We start from the raw sequence: 24846 nt of genomic DNA on the forward strand, positions 1-24846 counted from the left end.
GAGGTCAGTGCCCCGACTCAATAGTCAGGTATTGCATGTTTTAAAAATTCTGTGGCACTTCACTTGAAAACCACTGGCGTAGATTTTTTAATTCTTTGGGTTTTAAAAAATAAGAAGACACCCCCACCGCGCCCCCACGGTTTCCCAGTAGGGTGACGTCACAGTCTGCTCCGCCAGCGCCAGCGTGGGAGCACAGGGGAGGCAGGCTGGGCGCTTTCTGCGCTAGTTAGGTCCCTGGGGGGACCTACATTTAGAAGATAAGAAAGCAGACGCTGTGGGGCTGAAAAATGGCCATCGGGCACTTCAGATAACCCAGAAGTCAGAAAAATAAAGTTTATCTGTTTCCCACCCCCAGGGAGGGTGTGAATAGCCCCACTGACTCCAGGCCTGGACCCCTCAGCGCCCCTCTAATTGCCGTGCCTCCCGGTGGCTTGCCCATCCCCCATCCCGCTCTGCCCAGCCTTCTGTCCTCTCTCAAGTAACCTCCACCCAACGATCTGGGTGCTCAGTGCTGGGCCGGCTGCTGGGCCCGGGGCACGAGCAGGCTGTGGTCCCTGCGCACCCATCAGCCGGGGAGGAGAAGCAAAATAATGAAGTGCCCTGTGCTGGGAGCTGGTGCGTACCTCACACACAGCTCCCGGGGCCCACCCTGCGCCTTCTGCTTTACCCTGCTCCAGTTCTCAGCACCCACCCTCTACATTCAGCACATGACGATGCCCACCTCTGCTGTCCCCGCCTGCAGCTGCGGGTAACAAATACCATTGAGGCAGCACCTGTGCGTCTGGGCCAGACCCAGTTAGGAACCACCTTTTCCCTTCTGCCCACCCCTAGACCGAGCTAGAACCCAGCTCCTCACTCGTGGCTCCATTCTCACTGCGGCCAGCAGTGATCGGGAGGCAACAGGTGGCCTGGGCCAGGCCCTGTGAGAAGAAACCACCAGGAACCACCTTTCTTGTGGTGGGAAGGGTGGGGTGCTGGGGTAGGGAGACAGACTCTGGAGCCAGACACGCAAGCAGTTCACCCTCCCTGGCCCTCAGCTCCTGCTCGGGATGAGGATTAAATGTACTTCAGTCGATTTGCTAATTACAAACTGACTTCCTCCCATCCCTGTAACAGGACACGCAGAACAAAGACGTGAAAAACAAAGGATGGTGAGATAAAGGATCCGTCGGTAGCATCTTTTTATCGTGCCAAATGTCGTGCTTCTTACTGAGAAAACGTGTGAAGGGACACAGTAAAACCAGTCTCAGGCCTGTGCCCTCGATGTTCCTTCTGGGAGGGTGCACTTCCAGGTACCCCTCCAGGTCTCTGCCGATGCCAGTTCCTCAGAGGGTGCTCCCTGACCCTACACCCCCACCCCAGGGTCTGGCTTTACCATAAAGGTGTCTTTTTGTTGTTAATCTGCTTGTTTTCTGTCTCCCGAGTTAGCATGGAAAGGCTGGGGCTATGTCTGTTCTCTTAGCTATGTCCCCAGTGCCTTGAACAGTGCCTGACATGGAGTAGGTGCTCAATAAACACTTGTTGAATAGCTTAATGAAATAGAATGTCTAGGTTGAACAGAGCAAAAACAATAGCTGCCCCTCTAGAGTTAGTCCGGGCAGACTTCTCTTAGGACCATGGTCGGCAAACTGCGGCTCGTGAGCCAAATGTGGCTCTTTGGCCCCTTGAGTGTGGCTCTTCCACAAAATACCACGTGCGGGCATGCACGTACAGTGTGATCAAAACTTCGTGGCCCATGCGCAAAAGTCGGTATTTTGTGGAAGAGCCACACTCAAGGGGCCAAAGAGCCGCATGTGGCTTGCAAGCCGCAGTTTGCTGAGTCGCAGTTTGCCAACCACTGTCTTAGGAGATAAATCCAGAATCCTTAAAGAGGCAAGGTGTGTGAGCAGGTTGGGGCTGGCTGGTAGTGGTCTTTGGAGATGAGCTAGAATGGAAGAGAGAAGAGAGACACTCTCCCAAATCAAACTCAAAAGAAGTAATCGGCTCACAGGACCAGTGAACCCGTGCAGAATTGCTGTCAGCCAGCGCAGCTGCCTGTGTTCTATCCCCGCATTTCACTCTGGCTGAGGGGTCTTTTCTCGACTTTGGTTTGCCAGCTTCGTATGATGTTAGTCTGCCCACGGTCCGAACCCCATGAGCCACAATCAGGCTCAAGGTGGGCTTCTGGCACAGCTTCCTGGATGGAGAGCCGCATGGAGGGGGTTCCTGCGGGGCTGCTGAGTACGCACCTGCTGTGTTCCATGTCGGCCTGGAGATGCAGGCGGAGTAGCAGGGCCTTCCTCTCCTGCCTCTCCCATGAGGAGGGAGGCGGCAGGAGGATGCGCAGGACACAAGAGGTGCTGTGAGGGTGGGGAAGTAGGTGACAGCCTGGCACAGGAGGTGAGAGAGTGGAGCAGGTCGGGGAGGACAAACATTGAGGACAATGGAAACCTCTTAGCCCTGAACAATCTCAGCACAATTCCAGCTGGGGAGCCACTATGTCGTATATTTTCTATTAGCTGCATTTTGTTAAAAGAGAACAGGCGAAAATAATTTTAATATCTTTTATGTTATCCAATATATCCAAAGCATTATTTCAACATGTAATCAACATTAAAAAGATCAATGAGATTTTTAAGAATATTTTTATTGATTTCGAGAGAGAGGAAGGGAGAGGGAGAGAGAGAGAGAAACATCAATGGGAGAGTGAAACATTGATCAGCTGCCTCCTGCACGCCCCCCCACCGGGGATTGAGCCTGCAACCCGGGCACGTGCCCTTGACCAGAATCGAACTGGCAACCTTTTAGTGCTCGGGACAATGCCCAACCAACTGAGACACACCAGCCAAGGCAGTGAGCTTGTTATATATATACTAGTGCCGTGGTCGGCAAACTGGTCCCTTGAGTGTGGCTCTTCCACAAAATACCACGTGCGGGCGCGCACGTACAGTACAATTGAAACTTCGTGGTCCATGCCACGGGGCCGAAGAGCCGCATGTGGCTCGCGAGCCGCAGTTTGCCGACCACTGTACTAGTGGCCCGGTGCATGGATTCGTACACATTGAAAGGAAAATAATTAGAAGAAATATTTTAATATCGCTATTTGCCCTTTCTCTGTAATGGACGCTGGTCGCTGTCTATGGGGCGACCAGTGGGGCGATTGGGCCCCGCTCGCATCTGCCTTGGCCTGGCACCGCCCGCTTACCTGCTCCACCATCCTGCTGTGGTCCTGCTCTCATCAGGGCTTATGGGAGCCGGCGGTGCCTCCACTGCCGCCTGCTGCCAGCACCACTTCGCTGACACCCGCCATGTTCCACACCACCCCCTGGTAGTCAGCACACGTCATAGCAAGCAGTCGAACTCCTGGTCGAACTCCCGGTTGAGGGGACAATTTGCATATTAGACTTTTATTATATAGGATATATTCCACCTCCCCCCCTCGGTTTTGAAATCCAGTATGTATTTTACACTTAAAGCGGCTCTCCATTCTGACGGCATGTTTGGAGTGCTCAAGACCACACGTGGCTGGTGGCTGCTGCCTGGACAGTGGAGGTCTGGAGGCTAGCTTCTGGAATCCTTAGGCTTCGGCTGCTGGAACAGTTCTGGATCCCAAAAGTATCTGCATCCTCAGAGTCTCGAAAGAATTTTTTTTCCCCAAAAGAAGTTTTCATAGCTTCTTTCTGAGCACCCAGAAGCAAAGGAAAGCGGTGCTGGCTGGTTGCCTGGAGCCCCCTGGCAGGGTGTGAAAAAGGCAATCCTTTTGACCCCAGAATGGAGAAAGGTGGGGAGATGGAAAAGGAGGGGCCAGAAAAGGTAAGAGAGAAGAAAAATGTAGGAGGGGGGCTGTGGGGGGCAGGGGTGACAGGCTGCATGACAGAGCTAAGAACAGAACCCACACACCGAGGGGGGGCACACAGGCAGCTCCCAGCTCCTCACCACGGCTGAGCAGAGATCATGGCTCAGGCCTGGAAGGCACAATTAGCTCATTCTCTCATGACCCTTTGATTGCACTGTTGTTGTCAGGACTGCCATTTCTGTAATGAAGACTTTGTCCCTTACTCAGAGGTACTGAAACATGAACGTATTTGCTGAATCTGGTTTCCCAGGGTTAAAAGCCAGACCGAGGAAGTGCAAACACACATTCACTAACTAATTGTCCTTTAATTAAGGCCAAAGCCCTGCTTCAAACAATTAGCTCTGGGAATTGAACAGTAGGTACGACTCCACTTTTTGCTAATTGTTCTTCCCCGATAGGCGGGATGTGGCCCGTCGTCGGGGGCCCAGGGGGACAGCAGGGGAGGAATCCGCGGGCTGCTTTGGGCCTGGACTGGACCGTGCCCTGCAGGGTTTGGAAGTGTTAGTCAGAGGAGCGTCTGAGGTGTGGGGAAGAGCAAGGCGGATGTGGTTTGGGCAAGGGGAGTCGAGAGGCTGCCCCAGGCTTGGACGCGGGCCATGGGAAGTCTCCGAAGCTACTGCTGGCCACACTGAGGTGGCTTGCCCGGCTGGAGCTGAGGGCGTGGGCCAAGGATTAGCTGACTGGAAAGCAATTAGATGAGGTGGGGCTGGCTGGGAAAATACCTGGAATCCCAGGGCCAGGGTTGAGACTTGCTTGGGTGATGCCACAGGCAAGAGGCTCTGGGGAGAGGAGGCCCCCGCTGGTGAGGGTGGCTGCCCCTGGCCCACTGGGCCGCAAGCCTTTTTGCCTCTGGCTGTTGGGGAGAAGTGGATTCTAGAGTGAGGGGGGAGTCGGGGGGGCAGCCCTCTAGGAAAGAGGCCCCGTGCCCGATGGATGACCATTTCCTGTCTCCTAGGACCTTCCTAAGGCCTGCCTGTGGCCTCAGATAACCTCCCCTTTCCTGGGTGGGTGGCATGTATGCGTGTGTTACCCTGCCAGAGACTTTTACATTTCCCCAAAGGGTACAAGGTGCGGGGTTTGGGAGGGTGGAGACATGACTGACCGCCGCGGGGAACCCTCTCCCCCGACAACGCCCACAGGTAAAGCTGGCAGGGTCCCTGGAGCCAGTGCTCTGTCTGGGGAGCTTCCCAGTTAGGAGCCCCTGCTCTGGGGTGGACTTTGGGGTCCCCATACAGGGAAATGGTCAGCGCTGCCGTCCAGGCCACCCTCAAAGCGATTGTGTAAAGGCTTTCGTGGCTGACCGGGCCAGATTAGACTCCCACGGGTCCCAAACGCCCCTGGCAGCTCACTTTGTGCCCCCAGAAAGGATCATAACCCTCCCCTCCCCTCTGCTCCCCTCCACCCTCTTCAGCAAACTTCTATAAAGGCCAGAGATAGTCAGTATTTTCGCTCTGCAGGCCAGAAGGCGGAATCAAGTGTAACCACGTCCCTGTGACTTGGGCGGCACCGGGCAGCAGTGGGCAGCGCCCAGAGCAGTTTCTGTGGAAACTACCCCACTCTGCCTCGTGGTGGGAGAGCACAGGCAAGATGCAAATGACGAGAGCGGTTGTGTTACAGCACAACCTTATTTATGGGCACTGACATTTGAATTTTATAGCTTTTTTATGTGCCACTGAATATTATTCTTTTGATTTTTCCCCCCACCCCCCGCTATTTAAAAATGTAAAAACTATTCCTGGCTCATGGGCCTGTAAAAAGCAGGCTGTGGACCAGATCTGGCCAGTGGGCTGTCGTGTACTGCGCCCTGTACTAGATCTCTGGTTCTCAGCTGGGAAATTAACACCCAGGCCATGTGGATGCGCGTTAAATTTGAGAAACCCTGTCATAGAGGGACCTGCAGTTTCCCAGGTGGTGTGATGCTGCCAGTAGGAGGACCACACACTAAGTAGCATTGATCGAGTCTGACCTTTACCCCCATTTTACAGATGACAAAACTGAGGCCCAGAGGTGACATAGCTCTGTTATCTGAACCCAGGGAGAGGCTGCTTCGTCCTAGGATACAGAGCAGGGTGGTTTTCTGTCTCTAGCTGCTTTCAGAGATCTGCCAGCTCACACCCACCGAGGCTCTCGCCCAGACACAGGAAATGTGCGTGTGTCCCCTGGAGGCCAGAGCGGCAGGGCTCCAGTGAGTCATTTCCCAGGAGTGCAGACGTGTGCACTGAGGCAACCCTGTGCTGTCACCCAGATCCCCCCTCCCCCCCTAACCTCCCCGCTGTGCTCTAGAGAAACTCCCTGCCTGGCTTCAGGATCTGTACAGCAAGAAGAGAGTGAAGCTGAAAGCCCCATCGTGAGAAGGGGAAAGGGAAGAAGGGGGGCTTGGATGTCAGACTTCCATCATTTCGAATATCACTTTGGGACTAGCTGGGACCAGAGTCGAGTTACTTAACCTCTTCGAGCCTCAGTTTATTCATCAGTAAAACGGGAAACCACTCTTACCTCTGCAGAGTTGCCATAAGGATTAGTGATCACCTTTGTCCAGTGTCAGGCACATAGTACAGAACTTTTGTGGTATCTTTATTAGCCACCGGGCATTCTGACGTAACCACAGCGATACCCAGCCACAGCCTGGGCAGCCACAGCGCAAGGCTCCATGATCCTCCTGGTGACACATGAGATCCTGGCTGTGGTGTTGTCCTTACGAAGGTAGTCACTGTCCTGTGCTCCTATGACATTCCCGTCGGTTTAGGTTGGAGTGTGGAAGGCCATGTCAGAGTCTGTACCTGGGACCCTTGGGTGGCCCTCAGGACCTGGGAACCCACTGAAATCGTACGCCAGCATCTAAAAATGCAGATGTGCATTCTTCTGGGAAAGACACCAGGGTTTTCCTCAAATCAAAGGGTCCCGTGTTCCAAAAAAGCTGAAGGACACGTATCCCTAAAGCCAAGGCATAAGGAAGCACCAAACTTGGGACAGAGTCCTGGGTTTGGGGATCAGCTCCCTAACCCCGATGTACTGGGCACATCGCACGGCATCTGATTCGGATCTGGCCTTCCGCTCTTCACTGCTGAGAACTGTGGCAGGCCTCGCCCACCAGTCCGGGGTCAACTGACATCCTATGGAGGAGCCCAGAGTAGGGCAGCCAAGGATGGGTGGGGCTCTCAAAACAGCCACCAGGCAAGCAAAGGGCCTTGCAGGGACCACCCTGCAGGGTCAGTGTGTTTGCTTCCAATTTAAATACATGGGGGTTTAAAGTGCATAGCATTGCCTGGCCGGCCTGGCTCAGTAGTTGAGCGTCGACCTAAGAACCAGGAAATCATGGTTCGAGTCCCAGTCAAGGCACGTGCCCGGGTTACAGGCTTGATCCCCAGTGTGGGGCATACAGAAAGCAGCCAGTGATTCTCTCTCATCATTGATGTTTCTGTGTCTCTCTCCCTCTCCCTTTCTCTCTGAAATCAATACAAATTTATTTTTAAAATATATAAGTAAAAAATAAATAAAATGGGTGAGATTAAGCTGTGGTGATGAGCAGGATCCTGGTGCCCCGCGGGGAGAGTCAGGGATCAAAGGTGTCGGAAGAGGACTGCGGAGGTACAGCCCATGTTGCAGGTCTTGGCAGGGAGCTGGCAGCACGAGCCTGTCCCCTTTGTGAAAACATCTCACTGGATGCTGGGGGTTTGCGCATATGATGCTCCAACAGGAAGTTTCCTCAAAACACCTTCAGCTGAGGAAAGTGGGAAAAGGAGGTAAAATCAGCTAGTTGGGGATTTTTCTATATAATTTTGCAGTGAAGTTAGCACACAGCTTGAAGAAAGAGTAATTTATATATAAACACAAATAACAGAGTAAGATTTTAAAATAATCCAAAGGCCAGATTTAAGTATCTTCCTTCTTAACCCAAACTGCTGTCTCAGTCTACTTACATAACGTTGGCTTTCTTTAATTATCTCCCAGGGCCCACAGGCTGTCTTGGGCCTCTGCACAGCCATGAGGGACCTGCCTGGGTCTGGCCTATTTTGGGTAGCCCATCCGCCAGGGCGGTGGCTCTGCTCAGCACACCCCTGAGCCCGGAGTGCTGCGTCCCATCCCCTCTCCTGCGAGGCTTCCCTCCCGCTTCACAGGCGTACCACTGTCCTGTGGTTTCTTCTCATCAGCCCCGCAAACTCACCTGAGGGGGGAACTTCCCTTGACCCCACAGTCCCCTCCAGGAACCATCCCATTTCTCTCTGCCCCTTTTTTATTAAAATGTTTCTTTTATTGATTTCAATCATTGATCAGCTGCCTCCTACATGTCCCACACTGGGGATCAAGCCCACAACCTGGGCATGTGCCCTGACCCAGAATCGAACCATGACCTCCTGGTTCTTAGGTCAGTGCTCAACCACTAAGCCAGACCGGCCGAGCTTTTTTTTTTTCTTCCCTTTAGAAGCAGTGTTTTATTTTTATTTTTATTTTTAAAGTTTAATTCAATTTATTGGGTAACATTGGTTAATATCATTATGTAAGTTTCAGGTGTACAAATTTGTAATACAACATCTGTGTATTCCGTTGTATGCTCACCACCCAAACTCTAGTCTCCTTCCATTACCATATATTTGACCCCCTTTATCTTCTTCATCCTCCCCCCAACCCCCTTCCCCTCTGGTAACCACCACACTGTTACCTATGTCTATGAGTTTGTTTTGTATGTTCTTTTGTTATTTTCTGTTTTATACCCGACATGAGTGAAATCATACGGTTCTTGTTCTTTTCCATCTGACTTATTTCACTTAGCATGATAGTCTCAAGATCCATCCATGTTGTTGCAAAAGGCAATATTTTGTCCTTTTTATGGCTGAGTAGTATTCCATTGTATATACAGTGTGGGACAAAAGTGGGGTTACAGTTGTTCATATGGAAAATAATGCAATAATCTATACTAATAAAAGAGAAAAATGGTAATTGGCGTACAACGATACCCTTTTCATTGGCTAATCAGGGCTATATGCAAATTAACTGCCAACTAAGATTGGCAGTTAACTGCCAACAAGATGACGGTTAATTTGCATATGTAGGCACAATGCAGGGAGGCGAAAGGGAAAGCAGGAAGAAGCCCCCTGCCACTGACAGTGATCGGAAACCCAGGGGGGAGCTAAGAGCTGGGGGGCAGGGCAAAGGCGGCCCTGGGGCCGCCTTTGCCCTGCCCTGCCCCCCAGCCATGATCGGAGAATCAGGTGCCTTTGCCGCCCTGGCCAGTGATAGCAGGAAGTAGGGGTGGAGCCAGCGATGGGAGCTGGGCATGGTCGAAGCTGGCAGTCCCAGGAGCTAGGGGTCCCTTGCCTGGGCCTAAAGCGGAGCCCACGATCGTGGGGCCGCTGCATCTGTGGGTCCCCGCTGCCCGGGCCGGACGCCTCAGCCAGAGGCGTCAGGCCTGGGCAAGGGGCCGATCCTGCGATTGGAGGGTGATGGGGGTCAACGCCTGAGGGCTTCCCAGTATGTGAGAGGGGGCAGGCTAGGTTGAGGGACACTCCCCCCACACACACACCCAGTGCACGAATTTCGTGCACCGGGCTCCTAGTATATATATAAAAGCCAAGCGACTGGAATGACCAGAACAACTGGTCGCTATGACACTCACTGCAGCTGGCCAGCCGGCCCAATCGGGGACAGGGGTGGCCAGCCGGCCCACCTCCCGCATCCCCTCCCCCCAGCCAGCCCGACCCCAATCGCCCCTGATCTGGGCGGGCCGGCCAAACCCCACCTGTGCACACATTCGTGCACCAGGCCTCTAGTTAATAGATAATAATACAAGGATAAACTCTGTGTTTCACATACAACTGTAAACTACTTTTGCCCCACCCTCTATGTACTACATCTTTTTTTTTAAGCAAAGTGGTTTTATTTATTTTTTTTAAATACTTCTTTATTGTTGAAAGTATTACATAAATCCCCTTTTCCCCCCATTGACCTCGCCAGGCCACCCCCACCTCCTGCCCCAGGCCTTCACCACCCTGTTGTCTGTGTCCATGGGTTATGCATATCTGCATACCAGGTCTTTGGTTGATTACCTCCCACCCACCCACCCACCCTCCCCTGCCTTCCCTCTGAGGTTCTGCACTCTGTTCCATGCTTCCATGTCTCTGGGTCCACTCATTCATCAGTTTATTTTGTTACTTAGATTCCGCATATGAGATCATGTGATGCTTGTCTTTCTCTGACTTATTTCACTTAGCATGATGCTCTCCAGGTCCCTCCATGTTGTCTCAAGGGGTAAGAGATTCTTCTTTTTGCTGCTGCATAGCATTCCGTGGTGTAAATGTACCACCGCTTTTTTATCCACTCATCTACCGATGGGCACTTGGGCTGTTTCCAGATCTTCGCTACTGTAAATTGTGCTGCTATGAACACAGGGGTGCACGCATTCTTTCTGATGGGTGCTTCGGGTTTCATAGATATATTCCTAGAAGTGGGATCACTGGGCCAAATGGCAGTTCCATTTTTGATTTTTTCAGAGAACTCCGTTATGTCCCCCAGTTATTTAGTGAAAGACCCTCAGCTTGTTTCCAGGTCTTGGCTGCTGTGAATAATGTACAGCCAGTGTTTTCACAAGAATTGTCACCCCACGCGCTGTCTCTCTGAGGAAACCTAGACAGAGTGGGTAGCTGTGCAGCGAGATTGGTGGGTGACTGAGTCTGATCAGAGCCCAGGCAGTTTCACTGGTCAGTTCCCATCACTGACCTGCTTGTGCAATGTCCGTGTCCCCAACAGACTAGTGGATCTAGGACAGCGGTTCTCAACCTGTGGGTCGCGACCCCTTTGGGGGTCGAACGACCCTTTCACAGGGGTCGCCTAAGACCATCGGAAAACACATATATAATTACATATTGTTTTGCAATTAGTCACTATGCTTTAATTATGTTCAATTTGTGACAATGAAATTGGGGGTCACCACAACATGAGGAACTGAATTAAAGGGTCGCGGCATTAGGAAGGTTGAGAATCACTGATCTAGGAGGACAGGATCCATGCCTCCTTGTTGAATGCATGAATGAATGAATGAAATGATTTCCATCCCTTCAGACTCCCTAGCGGGGGGGGGGGGGGGGCATGGAGGAGTGGGTGTGCGGGGCCTGCCGTACTGCAGTTCTATATGTCACTGGGGAGGCTGCATCCCAGGGGACAGAGAGGCCCTTCTAAGTGACTGTGTCCCAGCACACACTTTCCTCCCAGTCCATCCACAGGTCTTCTGAGAGAGACAGCTGGGCACAAGGCCCTGTGTGAGGAAAAGCTAGTCGAAGGAGACCCTCCACTCCACTTAGAACTTAGTAAAACCAAACGGGGCTGTGAATAGAGAACTTCTGGCTACAAAGGTTAGAGGAGGAGGTCAGGGAAGGCTTCTCGGAGGAGGAGGGCTTTGCAGTCAGTCTTGAGTGAGCCAGTAAATGGAGCCAAGGTGGGAGAAGGCAGACCCTGCAGAGACAACGAGGAGCAAAAGCTGGAGGTAGATGGGAACGGATGAATGTGGCTGGACTGGAGATCTGTGGCCGGGAGGGAGAGGGATGTGGGGCCCCAGGCGGGAAGTGGGCCAGCGAGCGCCTGAGTGCAGGCTAAGCCCTTTCTCCTCTTGCATCCTGGTGGTCCACATGCATGGGGACCACAGAATACTGACTCACACGCTCACTCATTCGAGAAGATCCTCTCAACTTAGATAAAGGGACGCCGCGTTATGGAAAGATGTGTTCTGCTAAGGAATGGCTCTCGGGCCAAACACACTTCCAGGTGCCAACTAAATACTCTCATCTCCGCCTTCGCCTCGGCAGACAGCACTTAACCAAATCCCTTCTGCCCGTCCCCCCGCCGCCCAGGCCCTTTTCGCCGCCCAGGCCTGCCTGCCCCTCTGCTGGTGGCTGCTGCTCTGAGGACAAATGCTAATGATGCCTCCAGTCCAGCCCTAGTCTTCTCTGCTTCATTGTCTCAGGCCCCGCGGCCCCTGCCCAGATGGCCCTTGGTCACTGCTTTCCACCCAGACTCACCACAGAACCAGCTGAGCTCCCTCAGCCAAGGGACAGACGTCCAGCCCAGCTTCTGCGGTGTGGCCTCACGCGCCACCCTCCACCCCGGAGACTGGCACCTGTGTCTCGTCACCAGGCGGTGCAGGCATTGAATCGTCTTCGGTTGGGCGTGCCAAGACGACCGTGTTGAAGAGGGCACGGTTTAAGCCAAAGCTTCTTCAGAATGCCGTGCTCGGTAGCACAGCAAGGAGCCGGTGTGCCCCTCCTCCCGCCCCTCACAGCCCTTTGTGGTTACCGAGCCCTCCCCGCTCACACACACACACAGACTTGGCATTCCATGAGGAGCCTAAGAAGTTTCTTCCCAGGCTCGAGGAGGGTGGCTGGCACAGCCCTGCAGATAACCACGCGCCCCGATGAGTGAGCAGGGGGCGCCCCGGGCTCTCGGGTCAGGCCCTTCCTCTGAAGCCGGTGGCTCACCCTCTGGGCTCTGCCCTCCTCAAGTGCCCCCCGAGACTGCAGAGAAGCCCGCCATCTGTCCACAGTGACCTCCCCACCAGCCTTCTTCTTCCTAAGGACGCTTCTGGGTCTGCTCCATGAAAGGAAACCTCTTGCACCCCCGGGAGGCGTCCCGTCTTCCCTGAGCTGCCCACCCTGCTCTGATGAACGCAACCACAGGAGAAGGCGGGGAGGCGGCGGGGAGGGGAGGCCTCGTCCAGGGACTCGGGTGGCTGGACAGCGGCTCGGCTGCCCGGGAAAGCTTACCCAGAGGAGGAAAGGGCTGTTGCGCAAGCGAGCTGGGCGCTCGGAGCTGGCCCGCAGGCCCCTGGCATGCGCGGGGCCTGTTAGGAAATCAAGGAGCCGCTCTGTCTGCTTTCCAGCAGGCGCCACTTCTTTTTCCACTGCTTTGCTCAACTCACGGCCTGGCTCCGGGGCCAGGCTGGCGGTGGGCGGGCAGGCGGGCATCCTCTGCCACAGGCCTGGTGCCTGGGAGCGCCTGCTCTTGCCTGGGCTCGTGTTGTCACAAGCGCCCCGGCCGAGACTGCAGACTCATGCTGATAAGACCAGCCCGGCGCGGCGGCCATCTCCCAGACCCTCGGGGAAGGATTCCAGACGACTTCCTTCTGGGTTGAGCGTCACTGTCCTTATCTCCTTTCCTGCCAGGCGGGGACTCCTCACTAGTGGCACACAAATGAAAACCCTACCCCGGACCCCAGACAGACAGCTCCACATCCTCGCAGGGGGAGGGCTGGCCCCTGGCTCCGTTCAACCTATCGGTCGGGGGGAGCAGGAAGTGCGCATTGAGATAATATTATAAATTTGATCCAGAAGGGGGCAGGTTGAGAAGGGCGTCCAAAAATCGGAGTCGCCTTGGTGTCTGCTGTGAAAGCTCTTGGACCTGTCAATCAATTGAGATATTTCTTGGAGGGAAAACAAGCAGGGGGTGGGCCAAAGGCCAATCGCTAGGTTCAAGGGCAACTGGGATAGAGAGGGGGGCCCTTCGGGGGCTGAGTAAGAGGAGTGGGGTGGGAATAAGAATGAGCGCAGGCACGGCCCCACCCCTGAGCGTCTTGCAGGCCTGAGAATTGCCATTTCATGGAACATGGGACCTGGGGGGTAGTCGTGGGGAGGTGGGAATGTGGAAAACTGAAGCCCTGGGGTGTCAACTGGTGGCCTGGCTTCCGGGGCTCATCGCTGGGAGAACTGAAAGCAGACCCCAGCCTTGCGACGCCTGACTCTGTCCGAGGCTTGGTGTTCCTCCTCGGGCGAGGACAGCCGTCTGCCCCAGGCACGCAGGCTTGCTCGGGGGGCTGTGCTTCCCGGAGGCAGAAGGCTGGCCCCGTTGACCCCTCAAGGGCTCATCCAAGCCCCCGGTGGCTGACTTCAACGGGCGAGTTGCTATGGGGACTATAACTTTGAATTTCCTGGCTCTGGGGCTGTGAAAATCACAGCCTGAACCTTCCGTTGATGTGGGTTTCTAGATTAATTTCCTGTTTGATTGTTTACTTTAGAGAGCGGAAAATGCCTTTGCAGGCAGCTCGCTCCCTCCACCAAGACGCTTATCACACCCTCCCCCACACCAGCAAGGTCAAGTCCAGGACTCAGTGGGCGGAGGTGGGGAGCCAGGGGGTGGGACCAGGGACCAGGGGTGGGGGGCGGCACATGTAAGAGCAGATGGCAGCCTGGGGCCCCCTCCCCTGCCTTGCCCTCTCCTGGTGCCAGCCGAGGGTCCCAGCCCAGTGACCTATGAGTTCAGAAACTGCCTGTTGTGGGCCATCTGCCCACCACCTGCGCCCCAGGTCTGGCTCCCAGCCAGCCCAAAGCCCTCCCCTGTCTCGGGGAGCTGTTTTGTGCTGAGTCAGACACAGAAGGCAGTCATTCCTTCAGAGGGGTGTCCAGAGGGTACTGTGAGGGGGCTGCCGGTCCCAGGTGCCACCGGACACCCAGTGCCTCCGGGCTGGGCACTGCTGGCCGAGCTCCCCAGGGAAGCTTAGAAAATAACTGCTCTCCCCCGGGCCCCGCTGCTGCAGCCGAGAGCAACGGACAGTGTGCCCGGTACCGTAACCGTCCTGTTCCTGGCTCCCGTCCCTGGGGAGCAGTTAACGCTCAGGCTCAAGCCAGGCTTAGCGGCAGGTGGCACGGTCTCCTGCCATGTTGACCACCTCTCGCCAGGATCCTGTAGGGCTGCTTTGTCACCTTCAGAGCCCTGCCACCCCACCTGCGAAACCCGCAGAGAGGCAAGAGCACTGAAACCCTGCATACATGGGGGCCCTGCGGCAGGAGGAGGGGAGGGGGACCAGGCTGGAGGTCTCCCGAGCCGTCAGATGGTACCTGGGGTAAGATCTCCCAACCCCTCACCGCCCCTTCCCTTGTCGAGGTGACTACATAAACACCACTTTGGGGAGCACAAGGAACCCTAGTCCTAGTCACTCTGGGATGCGGGGTGAAAACCAGAATCATCCCAGGCAACCCGGGGTGGGGGTGTGGGCACCGCCTTTTTCTGTCCTCGCCCCACTGGCCTTGATCATGTGGGCCTCCCTCGTGAGGCAGTGGTCCCGCCACCTGACTGTGGAGGCAGATGAGACCTGGGTTCCACTCCTGGTTTTCCTTTCCCGTGTGTCCGTGGGGAAGTCATGTCCCTCCGTGTCTCCTGCCTGCAGCTGTGGCATGAAGACCCTACCGTGGCGTCGGACTCAGGTGAACTGGTAGAAGGTGACACGGATCTGGACGTGTGCATACAGCTCAGCACACGAGCTAGAGCAAACACTCAGAATGTCAGTCCTCAGGAGACCCCTCTTTTAAAAAAAAATAATATATTTTTATGGATTTCAGAGAGGAAGGGAGAGGGAGAGAGAGAGAGAAATGTCAATGATGGAAGAGGATCATTGATTGGCTGCCTCCTACACAGCCCCTACTGGGGATCCAGCATGCAACCCGGGCATGTGCCCTGACTGGGAATCGAACCATAACCTCCTGGTCCATAGGTTGACACTCAACCACTGAGCCACACCAGCTGGGCAGGAGACTCTGAGTGCCAGGTAAGGCCTCGGGGCTGCCTGGGGAGTGTTCTGCTTGCCCTTTGGGAGAGGTTCGAGCAGACGGGGGCAGTGGGCACAGAGCGAGCCGACAGGACTGGCAGCTCCCGGAAGACTTCCCTCAGGGAGGCCGGGAGGTGTTGACGGTGTCACGGACAATGGCCCCGGGGTTTCAAACTCAACCCAAGGTCCTGGGAGCTCATGGCTGTAGGGACTCTGTGAACGGAACTGGCCTCCTGTCCAGGCTCCTGGCCAGGGCTTGGCCCCAAAGAAGAGCCACTGGAGCCGGGGTCCTCTGGCTCCAGTGTCTGCAGGATTCAGTGTCTTCTCTGATCCCCGGATTACGTTTCCACCCCCCAACCCCCCCCCCCCAGGGCCAGCTGTGGGCTGAAGCATTCCCCCATGTGACATTTACTGTGGCCACTTTGTACGCGGCGGTTTGCAAGCTCGGCAGGAAGGAGGCTAATTATTGCCGCCGGGGCGCCTGGTCCGCAGTTAGGGTGCCTGCCCGCCTGCCCGCCCTAGTGAGGAGGGCTGGCAGCCAGGCCACAGGGCACAGCTTGGACCGAAGTCCAGGTCACAGCCATGAGTTTCCTTGACATCTGACCATGGCCACCGCACTGGGGCCTATTAGGCTAGTGGAAAAGTGACATTTGGGGCAGATTTCCCTCTCCTGGCACGGAGTGATGGTAATGATGAACGTAAAGCAACACTAATTCTGTTGTTCGGCTGCAGGCTGCGTGGCCTGAGCATCACACGTGTACTGTGTTCACAGCCCCTCCTGGCCATTCCAGATTTGGCCTCCCCTCTCTGAGTAACCCCCTCTCTCCTGCATTCTGCCCACTCATCTCTGCCTCTAGCCTTCAAACGTGCTCAGGTGTCTCCCGCGTTAACCGCCACTCCCCTTGACCCTTTGCCAGTCTTTCTCCTGGCATCTTACCCTCTTCTCCTCCGTAGGCAAGTTCCCAAAAAAGAAAGAAAAAGAGAGGGAGAAACAGAGAAGAACAGAAACCCCAAAGCAAAAGAAAGAAATGGTGGACTCTTTCAGTCTCCATTTCCTGACCACCCTCGCCCTCCAACCCCACCTCACCCAGGGTTCCACCTGCCCCTCCCCCTGCACTGATGTCCTCATGGTAAAGGTCACCCGTGGTCTCCTGGTCACCATATCCAGAGAGCCCTGGTCATTGTCCATCTTCCTTGACCTCTCGGAGAACTTGAAACCGTTGACCTTGTCCTTCTTAGAACTTTCTTGGTTTCTGTGACATCACTTCTTCCTGTTGCTCTGGGCTTTCTGACCGTTCTCCTTCACCTCTGGGGGTTTCTCCTCCTCTCCCCCTTTTCCCAGTTTGGAGCTTTTATCCTCTTCTCTTCTCATGTATTCTGTCTTCCCCCAGGACATCTCACTCACACCCATGGCCTTGACTAACGCCTGGGCACTGGTGATCACAAATAGCCAGCCCCCCACTAGTCATCTTCCCTGATGTCCTCGGGGACCGTAGACTCAATATTTCTGACACTGAACTTATTTGCCCTCCTCCAAACCAATGCCTCCTGCCTTCCTAGTATCCTTGGTGATATTGCCATTTATCCAGTTGACCAAGCCTTAAACCTGGGGGCTGTCCATCTTCAAGATTGCCCTTGTCCTCACCCTCACTTCTGCCCCCTAAACACACCTCCTCAATTCAAGCATCAATTCATAATTTCTCATCGCAGCAGCCTTCCTGGTCTCCTTGCTGCCAGTCCCACCTCCACCCTACCAGCTCCAGTCTGTTCTCCACGCTGTGCAGGAAAGGATGTTTTGAGAATGCACATATTATCTTCCTACTCTCCGGTTTAAAATCTTTCAGTGGCTCTCTAGTCCCTTAGGATAAAATTCAAACTAGTAGCACGGCATCTAGAGCCTTTTAGGATGTGGCCCTTGCGCTCTTTACCATCGTGTTTTCTCTCTCTCCCCCCAGCACCATATATTTCAGCATCTTGAAGTACTTGTTATTCACCAGTGCACTCTGCTAGTCCATATTTTTAGCTTTTGTGCATATGCCATATGTTGCTTCTTATGCCTTATGCCTGGCGTGTTCTCCACCACCACCAGCCCTCCTGTGTTCCAACGCCACATGCCTAGCACACACTCTTGATTTCCCCCTACTAGACTGTACGTTGCAAGTCTTATAGTCTTGTTAATCCCTATACTTATACAGTATTTAGCACATAGTAGGTGTTGCATAAATGTTGTTGGAAGGATGGATCGATGGATGGATGGATGAAGTATGTGGATAGATGGATGGATAGCTAGATGAATGAAAGAATGGATGATGAGCCCTGGCTGGGTAGCTCTGTTGGTTACAGCATCGTCCTGATACACCAAAGTTGCAGGTTCGATCCCCAGTCAGGGCACATACAAGAATCAACCAGTGAATGCGTAAATAAGTGGAACAACAAATCGATGTCTCTCCTCCCTCTCTCTTTCTAAAATAAATCGGTAAATAAAATGTTTTTTAAAAAAGAATGGATGGGGGATGGAAGGTTGGATCTATGATGTGTGGGTAGACAGAAGGATGGGCAGATAAGTGGATGCCTTGGTGGACAAATGGTCGCATGGGTGGGTGAAAAGATGGATGAATAACTTGGTGGGTGAGTAAGTGGGTGTACAGATGGGTAGGTGGATAAATGGGTGAATGGCTAGATAGTGGCCAATGCAGCCACAAAATAGGTAAAAATCATTTCACTTTCGTGAAGACCCAGGTTGATTATTGTCACCAGTCAACAAAAGTAAGACTTACGAGCTCCGACCAGGAAAATAGGAGTTAGCTAATGTGGGAGAAATGGGAAATAATTCTCCAAGAAAGAGGATGCTGACCCAGGACTTCTGTGCACCTTTTAGATCTTCTCAGACTTGCTGTCTGTCTGGCTTGTTTCAAGACACTGAACTGCTGAGCCTCGGATTCTCTACGTGATTAAGTAGAGATAGCAGTGCCTGTGGCCTTTCGCTATCTCTGCGAGAGTCACGGGGGGGGGGGGGGGGGCGGGACGGTGCGTACAAAGCGTGGCAAAGCCTTCAGGGAAGGTCCATGCTTGTGAAGATACACATTTAATAACAATAATCACACCTTGTATTTGAATCAGGCTTTGTACTCTTCAAAGCTCTTTCACGTACGTTATCTCAATAGGCTCTCAAAACAGTTCTGGGCAGGTGTTGTCCCCATTCTCAAGCGAGGAGACTGAGGTGCGGGGTGACGAAGTGACAGGGTTCCTGTCGGTGAGCAGCGGGCCTGCTGGCTCGGAGCCTGCTGCACGCTTGGCTGGCAGCCTATTTCAGATAGACTCCCCGCTTCTCTGCCTCCTGAAGAGCCCCGGGCACTCCTGGCCCTCTTCTTGCCGACTCAAGCCCGGTGTCGGTTCGGTTCCTCTAGATGTAGCTGTAGACGCCGATCCAGGTGCAGCAGGGGAGCAGCAGGGAGGGCCCAGGCTCATACGTGAGGGCGCTCCTGAGAGGCAGGTGGCCCTGTGCAGCTCCCACCCCAGCCCCGTGCCAAACCGCGTGCCATGCATCGGGCATCTCCTGTGCCTCTGCCGCGTTATCCTCCCTCCTCTTGCTCTCCATCAGCCTTGCTGCCCATTGCTGTGGCCTCCTGGGCCAGTGCAGTCCTCCACCTCCCACTCCCGTCTCTTCCTTCCTTCTCCTCTTCCTGCGACTTCTCCCACACTCAGCTGGTCCTGCCTCGGCCTTGGCCCTTCTGCAGGCTCAGCCAGGCGATCAGAGCTCTGGATTGTTCCCCAGACACCAGCCAATGACATGCACTCTGAAATCTCCTCACTTTTGCTCCTTTGTTGCTGCCCCAGCCCACCCTGGGCTCCCCCCGGGCCGTGCTTTTACGGTGGCCGTGCTAGGCTGCTGGGCCTGGTTCTACGAGGCTGAAGTCATGCTGTTGGTGAGCTGCGTGGTCAGGGTGGGCTGGCCCGCCTGCCTCAGGTCAGCCCTCACTCCTCACGGGGAAGAGAAGAAGCTGTCGTCTCCGGCGCTCCCTTGCCTCCCACACACGAAGGCAGCCCCGTGGGCCCTTCCGTCAGCACCCTCTTTCCCTCTCCACGGGGTGGCATCCCAAGCAACCAGCCCGGCTCCATTCTGGGCATGCCTTGGGCAGCATGCCCATGCCCTGTGGACCTTCCGTCGGGGACGCTGGGACGCTCCCACCAGGCCGCCTTTCTCCCCAGTCGCTGTCGGGCCTCCCACAGCCTGACTCCAAGCACCTTGGCCTCTCTCTCCCCGAGGGAGGATGTGATGGGTGTGCCCACAACAAGTCTCCGGCAGAGACAATAGGACAGGAATGCATTAGCTTCCGAACAAACACTGTGTGGGCTCGCACAATTGCCTTGGATTCTCGTCCAAGAAACACAGTTCGCTGTTCGAGGGCGAGGGTGGCTGGCCTGCCCCAGCCCGCCCACTCCCCTCTCTGCGCCAGAGACTTGGACAAGTAGGCTGCTCCTTCCCCCACCCCAGGGTCCTCAGCCCCCAGGGCGGGCAGCCCTGCCTTCCCCAGAGGACGGAAGGCTTTTCTTCCGGAGAGCGATGGCAGAGACGGGGCGGCCTGCCCACCCAGAGTGTCCGCGCCTGCCGCCACCTTTTTAAAACACTTTTTTGTCGTAAAATGTACATAACGTAAGATGGGTTGTTTCAGCCGTTCTTGCGTGTACCGTTCAGGGCATGAAGTACGTTACTGTTGTCAGGCAACCATCCCCACCACCCATCTCCAGGGCTTTCCATCTCCCCAACCTGAAACCCTGGGCCCATCGCACAACAGTTCCCAGGTCTCCTTCCACCAGCCCTGGGCACCCACCAGTCCACTTCTGTCCCCATGAACTCGACACCTCCTGGAGGTGGAACCCTACGGTAGTTCTTTTTTTTAATTTCTCTATTGATTAAGGTATTACATATGTGTCCTTATCCCCACATTACCACCTACCCCCCCACCCCCCCGGTGTCCATGTCCATTGGTTAGGCCTATATGCTTGCATACAAGTCCTTTGGTTGATCTCTCCCCCTGACCCCCACCCTCCCCTACCTTCCCTCTGAGGTTTGACGGTCTGATCGATGCTTCTCTGTCTCTGGATCTGTTTTTGTTTATCAGTTCATGTTGTTCATTATATTCCACAAATGAGTGAGATCATGTGATATTTATCTTTCTCTGACTGGCTTATTTCACTTAGCATAATGCTCTCCAGTTCCATCCGTGCTGTTGCAAATGGTAAGAATTCCTTCTTTTTTACTGCAGCATAGTATTCCATTGTGTAGATGTATCACAGTCTTCTAATCCACTCATCTGCTGATGGGCACTTAGGCTGTTTCCAAATGTTAGCTATTGTAAGTTGTGCTGCTATGAACATAGGGGTGGATATATCCTTTCTAATTGGTGTTTCTAGTTTCTTGGGATATATTCCCAGAAGTGGGATCACTGGGTCAAATGGGAGTTCCATTTTTAGTTTTTTGAGGAAACTCCATACTGTTCTCCAGTAGTTGTTCTTCTGTGACTGGCTTGTTTCACGGAGCACAATGTCCTCAAGGTTCACCCAGCGTGGATGAACTTCCACAGCGTTACGTTGGGTGGAAGCCATCCACAGGGACTACTCTATCGTGTGATTCCGTTTACCTGGAATGTCCAGAACAGGCGGATCCACAGAGACCAAGGAGCTGAGCGGTTGCCAGGGGATGGGGGTCAGGACTAACTGCTAATGGGCACAGGTTTCTTTTGGGGGTGATGAAGATATTCTGGACTTAGTGGGGATGGCTGCGGGACTTTATGAATATGCTAAGTCACTGGATTGTATACTTAAAAATGGCAAATTTGGTGTTACCTGAATTCCACATCAATTAGAAAAGCAAAAGGGAAAGATTGAGAGAAAAGATGAGGCAGTAGAGGGAAGCCTGGGTGGGGGCGTGGCCAGGTCCAGTGCTGGGCTGCCGGCCGGGGCCTTGGCCGGGAAGCGGGTCCAGCCTTGGAGAAGCCGGTGGGCCTGTGGTTTGGCAGCAGAGCACTTTGGTGTCCAGAAGTCCTCCCATAGCCAGGGCCCAGCAGCACCCAAGACCACGGCCGAGCCCCCGCTCACCAATCAGGAAGTCTTTAAGCTAATTTCTCTGAGGATTTTCGCTGGCCAGTTGTAACCGCCAGTGATCCCGGCATCCTTGCTGCCTCTTCAAGCCCACCTGTACCTTGCTTTGCCGTGGCCTCTGACCTGGCCGGGGCACCCAGGCTGTGTCCACAGCAGTCCTCCAGGGGCTCAGTTCCCACCCGAGAAGGCCCGGCTTCCTGGTACCCTCTGACCCTTGGAGATGCTCACTCCAGGCTGCCCCGGGGCTGGGCGGGGGCCCGGCTGCGGGGGACTGGAGCGGGCGCCCTGAGCCGTGGTCCCTGGCGCTCGCTTCGGCAGCCCGGCACTGAGATGGTCTCGCCCCCACAGCTCCTGCAGTCCCAGGACGTGAAGGAAGACGCCGTGCTGTGCTGCTCCATGGAGGTAAGCAGCGCGCGGGCGGGTGGGGAGCGGCTTCCTGTGTGGAATGTGAATGTTCACTGCCCACCGCAGGCCGGAGAGGGTCACACGAGGGCTGGCATCGTCACCCTCCCTGTCCCCAGGGCCGCCCTCTCCTCGCACCAGGCACACACCTAAGTGACGTAAGAGGTTCTGGGTGATCCCGTCCCCCGATATCAACCTGGGCCTTGGTGCTGTGGAGCTTGGGGAAGGCGCCTGAGGCTTGCATCCCAGTGTCACAGAACAGCCCTCGGGAGGTGCCAGGCCTGGCCCCCAAGTGTGGCCACTGCTCCTGGAAACTCTCCGTCTGGGATCTGCCCGCAGGCACTGGGCTCTGGCCTAGTCACGGGGACAGACCTTTGCCCTCGGAAGACAGCCCAGAGCCATTCCGAGTGGAGCACAGGGAGGGAGGGGCGTCCATCCTGGGCACCCAGGACACGCCAGGCGGGCTGAGCTCACCTCTCAGGCGGCTGCTGCCCGCTGCCAAGGCTGCTCCCGAGAATCTCGGAGGCTAGCGTGCCGGAGCCCGGACCACAGCTTAGGTGTAAGGGACAGTCACTCCGGTCACGGTCGGGCTCCAGCTGCGTGACTGCAGGGAGAGCGGGGAGAAGGAGAAGGCATGTTCCCTGCCCTCAGACAGCTTCTGCTCCAGCGAGACTAGATCACACACACGCACACGCACGCACCCCACTGGATGGGCAGTGGGGAAAAGTGTGGGTACAGAGCACACCTCCTGGAAGAGTCCCAGGAGAGAGGTCAGGGTGGGCCCACGAGGTGAAGAAAGCTTTCATGCCGAAGGTAGAGGCCTGCACACTGGGTGGGCTGAGGCTGGGGGTGGGATGAGGCTGGGGGTGAGGTTATATGGAGAGAACGGCAGAGGCTGCTGGCCAGGGGTGCACAGCTCAGAAGGTTTGGGCGCCTTCCCAGCAGGGGCTTTTCTAGGTGCTTGGGGGCCTCTCTGGGGGGAAGCCCTCTGGCTGGCCTTCTGCCCGGCCTTCTGCCCGGTTCGTGTTTCTCTTCCCCCGTGTCACTGGTGTGGGCAGAGGTCAGTGCTGCGGGTGGGGAGGTGGGGCTGGGGCAGCAAGGAGGGAGGAGGGAAAGAGGAGACATCCTGCTCTCCGCTCTCAGGTTCCACATGGACACACACAGGTAACAATGACTAAGCTCATTTCCAGAGGCACAGCCCAGCAAGTGAAAATTAACCGGGTGCAGCCTGATCGCCTGTGAAGGGAGCAGGTCACACAGCCAGTGAGGGTCTGGGCGATGAGGATCTTCATCGCCCCCCAGGGGGACAGGCCAGGGAGGGTGACGATGCCAGCCCTCAGGGCGCCCGCTCCAGTCCCCCGCAGTCAGGCTTCCTGTAGGAGGAAAGCTCGGGGGTGACGGGGAGATGTGTGTGCTCCTGGGCAGCAGGCAATATTCCGATCCCTCGTACGTCTGCCAACAGGTTGGTGGTTCAGTGTGGGCTCTCGCAGTTGGCTGTTGCGGCACTCCGCCCTCCCTGTGTCCCAGAGGCCTGGGCCTGCACCTTCCTGAGATGACCCAGCTGGTTCTTGTCCCTGCCCCAGCTCACCCACCCAAGGTGGGTCGGGACCGCTGCCGGGCCCACGTCCTGTCCTAACTGTGCCCCCTTCTCTGCCCACAGCTTCAGAGCACGGGCCGGCTGCTGGAGGAGCAGCTGCCCGAGATGATGACCGAGCTCCTGGCCAGCGCCCGAGACAAGATGCTGTGCCCCTCAGAGTCGATGCTGACCCGGTCGCTGCTCCTGGAGGTCATCGAGCTCCACGCCAACAGCTGGAACCCCCTGACGCCCCCCATCACGCAGTACTACAACAGAACCATCCAGAAACTGACAGCCTGACAGCCAGGGGCCTGGCGGGCGGCCCGCAGGCAGCTGGGCCCCGGTGCGCGGGCCAGATGGACAGGCAGGCGGACAGGGGTGGCCCTGGAGAAAGAAACAAACGGGAGGAAGGCAGGCAGAGCCGGAGGCCCGCCTGGAGCCTGGCGGGAAGGGATCGATTCCCAGGATGCCCCCCATCCAAGCCCCAGCCCCGGCGTGCGGCGGCGGCACAGTCCGGGGAGCATGTGGCTTTTTCACGGTGGCCCGGCCCTCCCCCTTCACTCCTGCCCCTCCTGCCCCTCCCAGCAAGGAGCCCGCAGGCCTTTGTGCAGGGGTTTCATCCCCTGACTCCTCCTCCAGCGGGCAGCCGGCGCACCCGGGCACCGCGTGGGTCGGAAAGGACCTCAGAGGCTGGAAAGTGGGTCGGAGAGGGTGCACTGTTCCCGCATGCTGTCAGCCGCAGTCGCCAACTGGCAGCAGGCGACGTGTAGCAGATGTCCGGGAGGACAAAGGCAGGCACGGTCCCCACCAGCCGCCCGTCATGGACGGCCTTTGTCCACAGGGTTGAGCTGGGGACAGAGGCATCCCTTCTCTTCCAACCTTCGCGCTCTGTCCGCCCCCCCACCCCCACCCCAACTTCCAAGTCCTTCTCCCAGACCCCACGCCTGGGGCCTGGGCTGGGAGCAGGCGGGGAGCTGGGGATTGTAGCTCTCCTCGCGCTCTTTTGTTTCATTGTGTTATATTTTTCAAAAGTCAGCTGCTTTGAAGTCTCCTCTCTCAATGAAAGAGCCGCGATGGGATCCCACAGGCGGACCCGGATGAGGGACATCACACCCACCCCCTGTGGCTGAAGGCTCCCAGCCACAGACAGCTTGCCAGTAGCCAATTAGGGTCACTGGAAACGTCTGCCCGTGGGGGTCCCTCCGGAACCTGGGCACCTCCCTGCTCCTATTCTCGCTGCTCTCAAAGGGCTGACACCTCACACTGGGGTGCAAGGCCCTGGGCCTGGCGGTGAACCAGGCACAGCACAGGCTGGCAAACGAAAACCAAAACGCTAGGGGATGTTTTCTGCTCCACACACAGGTCCTGTCCCAACCTCTGGGGCGGGGGGGGGTGGGGGGGAGGACA

At 55.7% G+C, this 24846-nt stretch overlaps 1 protein-coding gene across 5 annotated transcripts in view; it reads left to right on the forward strand.

Annotated features, from left to right (window-relative positions):
• CTIF (cap binding complex dependent translation initiation factor) overlaps nt 1–24474 on the forward strand; it is a 235386-nt gene extending 210912 nt beyond the window's left edge. For all 5 annotated transcript variants that reach the window (XM_059707250.1, XM_059707247.1, XM_059707251.1 and 2 more), the window contains 2 exons: nt 21810–21863; nt 23524–24474. In XM_059707250.1, the coding sequence (XP_059563233.1) occupies nt 21810–21863; nt 23524–23739 (270 nt within the window). In that variant the 3' untranslated portion in view covers nt 23740–24474. The remainder of the gene's footprint in view (nt 1–21809; nt 21864–23523) is intronic.
• The last annotated feature ends 372 nt before the right edge of the window (nt 24475–24846 follow it).

This window comes from Myotis daubentonii, chromosome 8 (genome assembly GCF_963259705.1).
Source record: "Myotis daubentonii chromosome 8, mMyoDau2.1, whole genome shotgun sequence".
In the NCBI taxonomy this organism is placed as follows: Eukaryota; Metazoa; Chordata; class Mammalia; order Chiroptera; family Vespertilionidae; genus Myotis; species Myotis daubentonii.